At 43.3% G+C, this 15,703-nt stretch overlaps 1 protein-coding gene across 1 annotated transcript in view; it reads right to left on the bottom strand.

Annotated features, from left to right (window-relative positions):
* Positions 1-15,703, bottom strand: part of GTF2IRD1 (GTF2I repeat domain containing 1) — a 993,687-nt gene that overhangs the window by 501,804 nt on the left and 476,180 nt on the right. The window contains exon 7 of the mRNA XM_086954598.1: positions 10,696-11,000. Coding sequence (XP_086810724.1) covers positions 10,696-11,000 — 305 coding nt within the window. The remainder of the gene's footprint in view (positions 1-10,695; positions 11,001-15,703) is intronic.

The following is a 15,703-nucleotide window of genomic DNA, read 5'->3' on the forward strand; positions in this document are numbered from 1 at the left end:
TGGGTGTAGATTAGAATCTGGGATTAATTGCCCTTTCCTTTAAAGGCATGATAAATGCTCAAAATATAAGAGATTTTTGCAGAATTCCTAAATTCAGTTCCTAAGATATTTATGTGCGGGCTTTTTACTATTCTTGATTCTACCAGTCTGGAAGAACTGTGGTTTTGTTAAATTCAACTTTACTATGAGACTCACCGACAAATGTGCTCAGGCAGATGGCGATCCAACTTCAGCTCACAAGTTACTGACAGGCAGAAAAGCAGCAGGCAAGATCAAACTAGAACATCACTGACTAGCAACAACAGCCTGGTAGATCTCTAGAGTGCAAGGACATGTTAGTAGACCACTAATGGGCAAAAGACATGACTGGACAAGGTTGACAGCAGGTTCTCTACATTGACCTATAACGTCTTCACATAATGCCAGAGCAGGCAGAGTAAATGTCTGACTATTCTCCTTTCTGACCAAAATATTGTCCCATCCTCCATTCTTGGTGGTGTGGGAAAGATGGCAGCTGATGTTATAAAGGCTTAGTGAGGTTATAAATCACAAGATATTTCTTGCTCATCTGACCATGAAAACAGAGTACATTTTGAAAAATACATTTTGAAAAATAAAATGACACCAAAAAGACAAAAATCCAGTAAAGGTAACCAGAGAGAGGACTTTTTTTAAAGCTTTAAATACAAATAGCACCAAAAACTATTAGGCGCCAATTACAGCCACTGGTCACAGTAGACCAGGACCTAGGTCTGATTAGAGGCCAACTACAGTGAAACACAAGCCGGGTATAGAAACCAGGTTCGACCAGGTCGAAGGTTTTATCTTAAGATTAAGGGGTCTCTCCGGAGTTTGGCAGAGAGTGTACTCTATTGCAACAGCGATGGAGTACTCTTTCCTCCAAAGTGAAAGTCCGCCTGCATCATTTACAGTTGGGCAGACCTTCAGTGTGTTAACGGCCAAAACTACTCAGTCTCTGCCGCCAGCATACACCAGTGACAGCAAAATCGAGTAATAGCTGTCTAAGGTTTTGCCATTTGGTCACCCGCCCTATTTTGAGTGGGCAGGCAAATTGCAGGTTTTCACTGTCCGTCACCACCAGGTAAAACCTGGCTATATGGCGCAGTGAAAACTGCAAAATTACCACCTCACCATTGGAGAAAAATTCCATGACGAGGGGGTCACAGCTTTTTTTATGTTCATAAATACATTTCTGCTTTGGGATTTTCTTTTTTAAACTAAATAAAAGTTGATAGGCCAATGGCTCAGTCATGTTCACTGAGCCGTCCGTCAAACTTTAAAAGCATTTGCAGAAACCACTGTGATGGCAATTCCTGGAAATGCAAGAGATGTCTGCTGCACCAGCAGACATCTCTAAATGGCTGGTGGAGTACCCTTGCCATGGCAGGAGTAAAGTACTCCACCAAGGAGACAGTACTTCATCTGTCCTCCAAAGTCTACATAAGGCCTGTACCTCAAAAATGGAAGTGGAAAAGCTTCAGTGGGGCAAGGTAGCAGGCTGTAGCTGAAGAGGGCTCCACGAGGTTGAACAGTTGTAAGATATTAGCTTGAGGAAGGCGTTGGTTTTAGTGGGGAAAGTACTGCGTGGGAGAAATTTGCATTTCCCACCCAGGGAAATCGTCTTACCAGCCAGATACCCCTGGTGCCTTTGCCCGGTCATGATATGATAACTTTCATCAGAGCTCAGAATCCTTAAGCCGGGAAAAGCTGCATGCCATAACTGAAGAAGGCTCCATGAGCCCAGATACCTTTTCCGTGAGGACCCAATAAATTCAATTGGAAGCTCTGAGCATGAGAAATTTGAATCTTTTGGCCAATGGCAACAGGCAGATCAGCTTGGCAGGTTTGCCCCAGTTCTCCGAAAGTCTTGCAGTTGAAAACGTTTCTCAGTCCTAGGTTTTAAGGAGTGGTAGAAGTACAGCCAATGATTCCAGGAACTCAGGAACAGCATTTTAGGGTCAGGACTCACTCCAGTAGAGTCCAACAGCAGGATCGAGGACCGGCCCAATTGGAACTGGACAGTTGCAGGAAAAGGCCTCCTGTAGCTTATTGTGTCCCTGTAGCTTGAACGGGAGCTCAGCCTTTTGACTCTTGGAGTCTACTTCTTTTGCCGGTGTACAACAGGGAGCAGGTCTAGTTCTTCAAGGGCTCCTCACTCAGGTCATAGACAGCAGACTCAGTCCTTTTCTGGATCTTCCTCAGCTCCAGTAGTGTTTTGAAGAAGATGCCAGGGGGTCCCACATTTATTCCTGGTGCTAGCTTGTTTATTTGGGTGATGCCCGGGCTCCCTAACCAATAGGGTAAGGCTTGCTAGAGGTAACCCTACCCAACTGTGCAGCAGTTCCTGTCTGACCCACAATGCCCCTAACTCCTCAAATCCAAAATGGTGAAACTGTTCTCTGGGGCACAGCCTGTGTACCCACCCAAAGGTGTGGCTAGGGAAATGAACAGCCTCTCCTTTGTGGTCACTCCAAACCAGTTCTGGGGGTAGCTCCCCTCCCACTGGGATTGGTGCCTGCTTGAAAAAGGAAGGGGCCTGTTCATGTCTCATCTGACATCTGCCTGTGACAGGGGAGGCTTTTTGAAGTAAGGATAATGTTACTTACCCAGTAAGAATCTGTTCTTGGTATGTAGAGCTGTAGATTCACATGCTTTGCATACTCCTGTTATCTAGTGTTGGATCCGGATGTTAGCAAGCTGTTTTTCTTCAAAGAAGTCTTTCCTAGTCACAAGTAAATGTGACTCCTCCTTTCGGTGATATTGCTCATGGTCATCGACTCCATTGTTAGACTGTTTTTGTGAAAGAGGGTGAGAATGGAGTAAGTGTAGTATAGAGATATCCATGCATATAAATAATACAATGAATAACTGTACCAACTGCAGGTACTCTGGAAGGCGGGTGGGCACATGTGAATCTACAGCTCTACATGCCAAGAACAAGTGCTTACTGGGTAAGTAACATTATCCGTTCGAGGCATGTGTGCTGTAGATACACATGTTTTGCATAGACTAGAAAGCAGTATACTCCCAAAGCGGTGGCTAACCTGTAGATGTTGCAGTTGTTTGGAACAGTGTTTTAAGTACTGCTTGGCCTACATTAGCGTGTTGACGTTCTAACACATCTCTACAATAGTGTTTGGTAAATATGTGTGGTGTAAACCATGTAGCTTCTTTACATATGTCAGCTAGAGGAATGTTACCTAAAAAGGCCACAGATGCCCCTATTTTGAAAGTGGATTGCGCTCTAGGGGGGTATGGTTAAAGTTCTTTTAGCTTTAGCATAGCATGTTTGAATACATTTAACAATCCATCTTGCAATTCCAGATTTAGAGATAGGATTGCATTTGTGAGGTGGAGCAAATGCAGCCGCGGTCGGTAGTAGGTGTACCTGCAGGGCGGTGACGCGGGGAGGGGAGGGGGGGGGCATGGTGGGGGATAGTAATATATGGATTACGGAGCTTTACAGGTAAGTAAACATATAAATAAATAAAACGAATTTTGTTGCATGCACTGCATCCCCAAATGCGATGCAGTGCGCGCAACGAAATTCGTTTTATTTATGTATATGTTTACTTACCTGTAATGCTCGGTAATCTATAGATTACTACCTCCCACCCTGCCCCTCTACTACGGACCGCGGCTGAGCAAATGTAACAAACAGTTGTTTTGTTTTGAGAAAGTCTTTTGTCCTATCTATGTAGAATAGCATATCTTTTTTAATTGGACGCGTGTGAAGAGCGCGTTCTGCTACAGAATCAGGTTGAGGAAAGAAAACTGCTAACTCAACCAATTGGTTAATATGAAAAGCAGAAACTACTGTGGAAAGGAATTTAGGGTTGGTGCGTAGAACTACCCTGTCTTTGTGTAGCTGAAAGAATGGTTCTTCTAAGGTTAAAGTCTAAAGCTCATCAACTCTCCTCATTGATGTAATTGCAATGAGGAAAGCAAGCTTCCATGAGAGAAATTGCAAGGGGCACTTGTGCAATGGTTCAAAAGGTGGACCCATGAGCCTTGTGAGAAAAATGTTGAGATTCCAAACTGGGGCAGGAGGAATCCTTGATGGTATTACTCTAATCAGCCCTTGCATGAAAGCTTTGATTACTGGAACTCTGAATAGTGAAAGATGTTGCCTGTTCTGCAAATACACAGCTACTGCTTCAAGGTGCAAACAAATAAACGTATATGCTAGTCCAGTTAGCTTTAAGTGTAACTGATAATGTTTTGTATGAAAGCATCTAAAAGGTTGATTCAGTTGTTGTAGCAGTATACAACATATCTTTTCGCCTTTGCTGCATAACAAGCGCTGGTGGTAGGCCTTCTTGCTCATTTTAGAATATTCACACAGTCTAGTGGTAAATTTAAATAACCAAACTCTATGACTTCAGGAGCCAGATCGCTCAGTTCAGTTCTTTGGGATTTGGAAGTCGGATTTCTACATGGTTCTGTGTGAGGAGACTGGAGGTGAGGTGCAGCTTTTGATGTGGAACTATTGACAGCTCCAATACAGTTGTATACCACGGTTGGCGGGCCCATGTGGAAGCTACTAGAATTAATGTGAGAGGGATGTTTGCCCGAGTTTCCGAACAACACACTGAATGAGTGGGAGAGGCGGAAAAGTGTAGGAAAATATCCCTGATCAGTTTATCCATAGGGCATTGCCCTCTGAGAGCAGGTGTGGGAACCTGGAGCCGAAGCTTAGGCATTTTGCGTTTACGACTGTGGCGAACAGGTCTATCTGTGGAAAAACCCATTGTTGAAAGTAGGGAAGGAGAACTTGAAGAGGAAGTTCCCACTCGCGAATTTTCTCTTCTCCCTCTGCTGAGGAGGTTGGCAAATTGATTGTTTATTCCTGGGAGATGTTGTGCCTGAAAATAAATCTTGTGATGGATTGCCCAATTCCAAATGGCTTGAACTGTTGACAGTTGGAGACAGTGTGTCCCGCTCTGCCTTTGCACATTATTATTATTATTATTATTATTAAATTAGATTTGTAACGCGCGCAGCTACCCAAAAAGGGTTTCCCGGCGCCTAGTACACAAATTGCTAGAAAAGGAGCAGTCAATACATCGCTGTCATGTTGTCTGCTCAGACTCGGACAGTTTTTACTATGAGAGGATGTTTGAAAAGCTTGGAGTGCTACAAAAATTGCTAAACGCTCTAGATAGTTGATGTGGAGACTTTTGTGCTTGTTGCTCCACATGCCCTGTATTATGTAATCTTTGAGATGAGTCCCCAACCTCTTAGAGATGTGTCTGCTGTGAGCACGATATGTGGCAAAGGGTTGACGCAAGGCCGGCCTTTTGATACGTTTTGTGGGTTCCACCACTGCAGAGAGCGATAGGTACGGCTGTCTACCAACACTCAATCGGTTAATTGACCCTGTAACTGATTCCACTGACATGCTAAGCACTCTTGTAGGGGGTGCATGTGATGCAGTACATGGGGTACAATTGTGATGAAAGATGCCAGCATTCCCAGCAGTTGCATGAACACTCTGGCTGGGTTGAAACTGTAGAATCATAGCCTGAATATTGAGTATTCTGGCTACATTGGGAGAGGCTAGAGCTTTGACTGTGTCTAGTCTGACTCCTAGGTAAGACTGCATCTGTGAGGGATGCAGGTTAGATTTTTGAGCATTGATGGTGAACCCCAGTTGATGAAGTAGATCTATTGTGATATGTGTGTGCTGTACACAGTTCTGGTGAGTGCTGGCTTTGATAAGCCTGTCGTCTAGATAGGGAAAGATGTGAATCTGCTGTCTTCTCAGATGAGCGGCGACTACTGCCAGACATTTGGTAAAAACTCTGGGCGCTGTAGTCACTCCAAAGGGAATCACTTTGTACAGGTAATACTTACCTGCTATCACAAATCTGAGGTATTTGCGATGAGTCGGATTAATTGGCATCTTTAAATCTAGAGTAGACATCAAATCTGCTCTTTGTAAAAGTTAGAGTACCCGTTGAAGCGTCACCATGTGAAAGTATTGTGACAGTATATAATGGTTTCACTCTCTGAGATCTAGAATGGGCCTTAGGAAACCATCCTTTTTGAGAATGAGAAAATACAGAGAGTAAACCCCTGAGCCCTGGTATTGTATTGGGAGATTGGATTTCATGTTCTAGCAATTGTAGGTGTTCTGGAGACAATTTGTGAGATCAAGGTGGAATGTTTTCGGGGATTGCTGGTAAGCTCCAGGCTATAACCATGTTGGAAAATTCCAATCACCCATTTGTCTGTTGTTATAGACTGCCAAATGGGGAGAAATTGTTGAAGTCTTAACCCGATAGGTGAAGTGTTGTCGGGAGGAAGCGAGGGCAAGTCACTGTTTATCAGGGGTAGGGGAGTTACGTAGTGTGCTGCCCTAACCCTTACCCTTGAAGTTGTTGCCTCTATAACCTCCTCGAAAAAATCCCCTGGAGGGAGAGGACTGGTTGTTACCTTTATATGTTGAGGTATTCTCGTCTGGGGATAGGGTTTTTGGCCCTCCTCTTCAAAAGAAGGGATGAAAGAAGCCTCTGTTAGACGGAGACTTCAGCGCTCCCATGGACTTGGCCACTTCAGTGTCCATTTTCATCTTCTCTAACGTTTGAGCTACGTGTGGACCAAAGAGATGTTCTTTAGCAGAAGGTGTATTTAGGATGGATTGTTGAACTTCTGGCTTAAAACCAGAAATCCTTAAGCAAGCGTGTCTCCTGAGCAAGATGCTTGTATTAACCTCTCTAGTCGCGGTATCTGCAGGTACTAGAGCACATCGTATAGAGGAATTACAAATGAGTTTACCTTCATTTACTAAGTCCTGTGCATTAGCTTTATGCTGGTCTGGGTGATATTGTAGCAATTGCACTATCTCATCCCACTGTGCCCTGTCATACCTGGCTAAAAGACCCTGCTTATTCGCAATGCGCCATTGAGTCGCAGCTTGAGCAGCTATGCGCTTACCAGAAGCGTCAATTAACTTAGACTCCTTATCTGGCAGAGGAGCATCTCCTTATGTCTGGGAATTCGCCCGCTTACGAGCATTAGAGGCTACCAGGGAATCTAATGGCAACTAGCACTTAATAAATATGGGGTCTGTAGGGGAGGCCTCATATTTTGTGTCAACCCAAGGAGTCAAGATGAGTGCTCTCATTCGGTCCTTAAAAATCAGTGTGTCTCATCATGCCTTTAAGCATGGGTAGTGCTTGTGATGACCTGTGTGTGGATCCTAAAGTTTTGAACAAAAAATCTTCCTCTTGTGGTGCTTTGTGTAGTGCCACCCCATGATATTGTGCAGCCATGGCAATGAGTTCTTGAGGGAATGCACTGTCGTCTGAAGGAGATGGCTTGGCTGAGTAAAGGTCTGGGTCGTTATCTGCAGAGAGATAAATTCTATAATCTGTCCATAGATCTATAGGGAGATGTATCCACCATCAACAGCATCATCATCATCATGGTGAGATTGTGGAGAATCCTGAGGAGTAATTTGCAAGGGATTCACAGGTGGAGGTGGTGGTGATGGTAGATGAAAAGGACTTGTAGCAACAGATCCCCCTTTAAAGGGATCTAGTCAGAAGGGTCCTCATCAGGAAGCTTGCATTTGTGAGGCGGCTTGGTGTGAATACGGCCAGTCTCAGGGTTAATATATATCTTATTTTGCTTGGCATCTAGTGTTATTGGAATAATGTCTAGATTCAGATCAGGTTTCTTTCTGTTTAGGCGCCAACGTTTTCGGTGGCGACATAAGCTCAGCACGGAAGGTTACGGTTCCGATGGTAGCTTGGATTTCGGCACAGAGGATTTCGGCTCCGAGCCGGACTTGCGTTTGGAACCGGAAGGCTTTGGGTCCAAGGAGGACCTTTAATGACCCGGTATGGAACCGAAAGGCTTGACTGACTGTTTCGGTGCCGGGCCCAGGGTAGGGGTGTGGGAAACGTCATCTCGGTGACCACCTTAGCCAGGAGGCAGAGGTGGTGCGGAAGCCTTGTGTTTTTCCAGAGTAGTTTGTAGGGTCAAGGGATCATCGGTACTCACGTCACCTTGTCCCTGCGGCAGTACTTTGGCGTCGAGGTCTATCTCAAGCTCCGAGTCTGAGTCTTTTTCGGAGAAGGCTTCCTCCTCCTCTGCCGCTGATGCCTCAATGTCTTCTTGGCCGGAATCTTGACCGAAGATGTCTGGTGTATCTTCAATGCTTTGACGCGGTATGCTCGACATCGAACCCGATGATCGAGAAGAGTTTGATTCGATTGAAACGATCTGCAAGTGTCACAGTCTTCTACTTTGTGTTTGGGAGACAAGCACAAGTTGCACACTTCATGTGAATCAGTGCGCAGATGCTTCGCGTGGCACCCAGGACAGAATTTAACCACATCAATGCTAAGGGAATTTTCCCCCGGTGCTCATTTTTTTGAAATCCCATTGTTCATGACGAGCTCAGCTCGTCATGAGCACACGACCAGTGTACTGCATGACGAGCTGAGCTTGTCATGAGCAGCGAAGGGGTTAAATGGAGTCCGATCCATCAACGGAGAGCTGACTCGGCACGGTTAGGCCCAAAGGCCGCCCACAAAGCTTCCCGATCGAAAATGTGATTCCGTTGCTAAAACGATACACAGAGAAGTGGGAAACGCATACAAAACAATACCGTTGAGGATAGAGAGGATTGCGCAACAAGGAGAATCCGAAGAACAGTTTGGAACAGAGTACAGCAATACATGTCCGAACCCAATGGTAGAAAAAAAACAATCTAACAATGGAGTCGATAACCATGCACACGATCACAGAAAGGAGGAGTCACCTTACCTAGTGACTAGGAAAGACTTCTTCAATGAAAAACAGCTTGCAAACATCCAGACCCAACACTAGATGGTAGGAGTATGCAAAACACGTTTATCTACAGCACACATGACTCGAACATTAAGTTCCTGGGCAAAGCCCAACTTGTGATCCTGGCAGAGGAACAAATACACCTTCCCACACCCAGGCCTTTGTCTATGGTCTAAGAGAAGTTTTCACATTTCACTTAGGGCTATTCACCAGCTGGGTGGCAGTTGGAAGGCTCATGTAAGTTAGCCGTTATGAGTTTTAGGCAGGTAAAAGGTAACTTTCTAAAAGTTGCTTTCCTTATTTATCAAACATTCAATTTCACCATTAAATTGACCTTTTGATAAATACTGAAAAGAGAAGTTGAATCAAGCCCTATCTGGTCTCAACCCTGAGCAGAAATAATATTTAATATTGCTTCACAGTGTTTCTCTATAGGCCAGCCAGCCTTTCTACAACAAAAATAGCTTTGCTAGTTACTGTAATGACATGGTGACATTACGTTTCTACCCGTCCAATGTTTAAATAGCAGGCACCTTGTGAGCTACAAGGCATACTTAGAAGTGACTTAATAATATTTAAAAGGTAGGGTTAGACCTGTCAAAAGAGTTTATGTTGACAAGCCAAACTGCAGTTTTTACACTGCTCCATTCAGGCTACAATGGTAGACCTAAAGCTATGTTTCCAATGCCGCTGTAGTGACTGGCACAATAGGTGCTGTAGTCCATCAGTGGCATTTAACTTGCAGGTCCTGGGTACACTTTGTACCATATACTAAGGACTTATAGGCAAGTTAATTATGCCATTTAGGAGTACACCAATTCAACCAAGTAAAAAGAGGAACCGAAGGCACTTTACTACTGGTTAGTAGGAGTAAAGTGCAGAGTTCTAAAGCCAGCAAAAATATAGAGTTCAGCAAAAGGTGAAAAATCTGTGATGACCACACAAAAAAGGCAGATTTCCTACAAGGGCTTTTGTGCACAGAGTTCAACTGCCAGTAAAAACAGATAGGGCAGACATTGTGAGGTACACCATGCAAAAGGTGGCCACTTCCTACAGTACTGCCAAACAACAGCAAATGCACCAGATCATGGGACACTACATCCCTACCACTACATTGTGTGGAATTATGCAGTTCATGGTACCAAATATTAAATAATTGTGTGTGATGATTAATTATTAGAAGTGCAGTGTAAGGAAAACTTCAATACATTAAAAGAAGTTGGGAACGGTCATCCACCTACCCACAAGATGATGTTATAATCCACATGTAGTGGTGGTGGTGATTCAGTGTCCCACAAAAGTGTCACTCGATAAAATGAAATAAAACTATTAGAACACAGCTCCTATGTGTTTTTATGAAGTAAATGATTCCCTTATTTGCTCCTAATATACACTGCAGTTATCTTGAGTATCTGACAGGATACATCCTTTCTACGTGTAAATAAATAAGCACTAACCCTGAAAAAAGCTAGGAGGATCCATGGCCATTATGTATTGTAACTTTTCTCCTGGTCTGAGATTTGTCATTGTAAGTCATAACAAAGATAGGAAATAACTACCACACCCCAGTATCTGGGCTACACTCTATCCTTCACTTAACTATTTTAGGCTACATTTTTATACATTGGTGCAGTAGAAACTACGCCAGAAATGTGTGTAACTTCTACCTGAATCAATCAATTGTATTTGATAGCTTCCTAATTTACATCTAAATCAATTCCTTAACCAAGGGCATAAAATAGGCACATAAGACTGGCAGAATACCAACCATACAAAGACAGACTAACATGTCTCAGTTGTGTAGAGAGATCACACTGCACAACGTTTGGGTATACAAAATATGCAAGAAAGCATACTACGTGAAGTAATTACCACAAGAATCTATGTAGTCATGCAAGGCAGAGGTCTTCTGTTCTTCTGGTGCTCTGGAGAGGAGCATCTCATTGGCAGCATTCAGTTCATGGAGGCTGCTGGGTGCTTCCTGCTTAAGGTGAAGGTGGTTCGGTAGAGGAATGCCATAGATTACATTATTCATAGCTCCAGTAGATAAGGGATCATGACTGGCAGATTTGGTGACCTGAGGGATGAGGCAGGAGTCCTGACTGGGTTTGGACACTAAGGCAACACGATTCAGATCTACTCCAGATGGCAACTCTCTGCTGGACTCATCTACCAACCTGAATATGAAGATAAAGATGACATTAGTTTTGTGGTCAAATGTAAAGACTTGATGTACTCTAACATACATGCCGGGAATAACGCAAGCATGCACCCACCCACACACACTTACATTCACATAGGTGTGGCAAAAGCAATGTTGTAATTTTTACTTTTGAAAACTGCATTGCAGAAAACGTACATTCGTATCTAGCACACAAAAGAGGAGGAGTTGTACCATTAATATGATGTATAAAACCATAATTCTACGTTATGCTTGACTGATATGGTGTATAAAACCATAATTCTACCTTTTAAGCTAGACTGAAATGGTGTAAACAACTATATTTCTGCATGTTATGTTCAACCGCATATACTTTCTATGTGTTCGATGCTACAACATCCAAAATACTTACTCCTGAGATTTGAAGGTCTAACAGTTTCTCTAAGTGTGGGTGTTGTTTTGCTTTAGGTGAACCAACACCTACTATGTATTACTTCTTTAGACCCTCCATTCTTTGAGGCAGCAGACAGTGGCAGCACTTAGGGAAGTCTGTTTAAGCTGTGTGGTCAAGGGCGAGCTTTCCTGCCCTACAATAAACGTTTTGTAAATCAACTTCAAAACTATCCGACAGACTTCTAAACATACAGCAGTATGAAAAAGTTGCCAGTTAGGTGGTTTGTGCACTTATTAAAGAAATAAATAACAACGGTACTCTGCAAGCTCAGATACAGTTGGACCTTAGTCCCAATAAATCAATAGAAACCACCACTCAACACTAAACAGAACAGAGCCATCCTTACACAGACCAGACACAGTGATACTTGGCCACCATGACAGCAGTCATACAGAAATCAAGAATGAGGGTTCAAAGGCATTGCCAAGAGGGCTATAAGGCAACACATAACATAAAGACGCTACAAAAATACTGACAACAGAACATATGTAGCTGTACCTGGGGCTTGCTGGAAATGGCAAACACATACTGCTTCTTCATCTCTTCAAGACTGAATTCTAGACCGTTGAATCACAGCAGACATTAAACTCTTTCCTGGATGATTTCCTATTATTCCAAGACTCCTACGACCCTATACTATCAATGTAACACTGGCACAAAATCACTCTCTCCTCGTAGTGCGAATGTGTCGTCTCATTCTCTACTGTGACGGCACACCTATCACAAAACCACTCTAGGGTCTCGGCTACAAAGCTGTAACTTTCTCTATAGCCTCTCTTGCTTAACTTGCGGAGTTCGACTGAGAACACGCAACATGCAGCGCGCAAGAATTGCTTGCTTTTCTTAGTGATCTTCCATGTTTGCATTAGATGATTTGACTCCATCTTCTAGTTTGGGAAATTCTAATCAAAAGCTCAGAAAGAGGCATTCATATGAAATGATCTTCACAGTCACACTGTTACCTAGGTTCTCTTGAGATGACATGAATTAAAATATTAAAAGGTAAAAAATCCCAGTGACTACAAAGACAATAATGTTGGTTCTTAGAAACTGTGGTAGTATGCAGCACAACGTACTCCTGTATATCAACATGTTTTAATTATCTTTGTGTTTTATGAGCTTTGTTTCACAATATGCAGATATACAGTGGGAACCTCTGCTTCCATTCCTCTGGCACTTATGACTTCCAGATGTACGACTTTGTGCTGCTGCAGCAAGAAGCAGAGTCCAAGCGTGGCTGAGTGAGATAAATCCATAAATGCAGCCTACCATATCCCGGAGCACTAACGACCCATAAAACATTATTGAATCTAGTTTACTTGATTATTGTATCTTTCATGTGCAAAGCAGCACATATGTGACACACAGTAGATATGTGTGTCTCAAAGTTGTAGCCTAAAATTATGAGCTTGTCATATAAGGCAGTGCCTGCGCCCAATACTGTACACAGACTTTAGTATTCTGTTCATTTTCTTTCATCTCAAAGACAATAAATAGGTATAACGGGAGCACAACAACAGTTTTTGCCCAGGATCCCGCAATCTGATCAACTGGGAAAACTTTCACATCTTGATTTCTTGAGTTGACAACTGTAGGAAAGTAGGATCTGCTTTCATGGTTACCCCCACATTTTGCTGGAGCCAGTATGTTTTTAGGCTGAGCCTGGACAGCGCATGCGCTACTCTGCGAGGCATGATGTATTCAGGTATGGAATTGAAGCAGCACCCATTTCCCTGCCCATCTTTTCAATTGTCTCCTGTTACTGTCCTTTCTAAATCGTTGCTTTACATTCGTGAATAGGCTTAGTAGTCCATCAATGGTACCGCCTTGTCTGCATTTGTTATCTCCCATGAGGACTAGATGTTTCACTTGTGTTGTTACACGGTCTGCTTTGTCAAGTCTTCAATACTTTGCCGCTATTCCACCCACTACGTACTTTCCTACAAGCAGCACGCTGCCTGCTTTTATTTTAATTAGTAATGCCGGTGCGCTTTATCTATAGCGGCTGCGTTTCCTATTCACTTTGGCAGCATGGTCTGATTTAAGTATAGCGCTGCACTTCTTTATTTATCTAATCTGGCAGTGCAGTCCGCTTTAGCGGCCAACCTACAAATAATTTTTTTTTTCTTGCAGTGAAAGCCCCCATGCCATGCTTTCCCTTATTTAGTGGCTGCGCCCCTTTCTTTAGACGCTGCTGCCGTATTCAGGATACAGTGAGCTGCGTTAAAAAAAAGTGCAGTGGACACCATTAAAGTGAAAGAAGGGCATGGGGCGCTTTTACCCAAAAAAACATTTGTGAAGAAATATATATATATTTTTGGGGTAAAAGCACCTCATGCCGTGCTTTCACTTTAATCATGGCCACACTAATCTCTTTACTGCAGCAGCGTCTAAAGAAAGGGACGCAGCCACTATGAAAGTGGTCGGGAATTTGCAAGAGTTTGAGCTACTGGCATTAGAAATGACGATGCCTTTTATATATGAATTGGTTTTGAAAACTCATAAATAAAATCATTGTCATTTACAATGCCAATAGCTTAAACTCTCGCAAACGTGAGGCCTATTGCATTGCAAATGCTTGTTTAGGTAGTCGGACGGGGATCCTGCTAATCAGGAACCCAGTCACTGTGATTCCTCCCTTAATTGAAATGGTAAGTACTTCTGTACGTCGACCGTTGGCTAATGGTGTACTCTTATATGTCCCTAGTATATGGTACTAAGGTAACCAGGGCATGGAACACCAGGGGTCTCCCATGGGCTGCAGCATCTATTGTGCCATCCATGAGAGACCACTCAAACTCTGACTACCGGCCTGCCATTGCAGCCTATGTAGGTTGATGCTAGCACCTCTTATGACAGATATACGTGTTCTTATATCTGAGATCACTACACTTAAAACCTATAAGTCACCCCTAAGGCAGACCTTTCAATCCTGAAGGCATGGTACTGGGTTATAAATGTGAGGGTGCCCCTGCATGAGCAAGATACTCCTACAAACCCTGGAGTCGATTCTCCAGGCCTTGTAGGTGCAGCCAGCTATTTTTATACATTTATTATTTATTTATTCAATTTATAAGGCGCGCAGCTACCCGGAGGTTTCCCGGCGCCATAGGACCACGCACAACAGATGGAATAACATCTATTGATTAAATAACCAGGTTTTTTGGCTTTTACATATAGTGGCTATCTATCATTATGTGATGGCTAACTATATAATGGTTGTGCCAAACCTGGGCATGGTTGGTATGAATGATGATGGAATGATACCTCCAACACCGTTACCAGCTTTCCAGGGTTTGCTAGTATGCTTGTGCTGCTACCAACCCCAGGCACGATTTTGCCCTCTTGCGGCTGAGCTGAGCTCAAGCATGGAAAGGTAGTAGGAACAGTTTCTAACCTGTAACTCCAGTTCTCTCGTAGGGATATTTCCATGATAAGTAATAAGCTCTTGAATAGTGCAGGACCCTGGAGCACATTTTAGATACATCTTCTTAAGTGGGATTTTTCCCCTTTCTTCTGGAAGGCCTGCAAAGACACCTAAGAGATAGAAGGGCAATAATGCCGCCCAAATAAATAGGCTACACTGGCCGCATCTTCATCTTGAAGTGAAAAAAGGGAGACAGTATACTATATTTTGTACCATTTTTGAAGTGTTTAGCACACAGAACAATCTCCTTCATAGAAATTCTTTTTTCATGATAGGAGAGGACAGAAAAGCCCCATAGGCTGCCACTATGGGCCCGATGTAGGTAAACTCCAATTTACCACTTCTTAAATACCGAATCATACCGATTCAGTATTTAAGAAGTGGTAAATTGGAGGGGGGGGAGATGTGGGTATTTCAGAATCGGTAAATACCGAATCTGTAAGATTCGGTATTTACCGATTCTGTAAATACCGAATCGGTATCCCCCATTGATTCCTATGGGCCTTGAAGCCCATAGGAATCAATGTGCATTACCGAATCGGTATTTACCGATTCGGTAATTACCGATTTCTGCAAGGGTGCAGGGGGTGTCACTTTGACACCCTCTAGCACCCCCAATACTGGCTTGTGTGCCATGTGGCACACAGACATGCCCTAAGGGCATGTCTGTCTGTCACATGGCATAGGTGTGCATGCACACATGTGCATGCACACCTGGATTCGGTATTTTAACACCCAATTGGATTGGGTGTTAAAATACAGAATCTGAAGGGCCTGTGGGACTGAAAGTAGTCCCATCTACATCCCGATTTTTTTAAATCGGTAAACTTACCGATTC

The sequence above is a fragment of the Lissotriton vulgaris genome, chromosome 2_1 (assembly GCF_964263255.1).
Source record: "Lissotriton vulgaris chromosome 2_1, aLisVul1.2, whole genome shotgun sequence".
NCBI lineage: Eukaryota > Metazoa > Chordata > Amphibia > Caudata > Salamandridae > Lissotriton > Lissotriton vulgaris.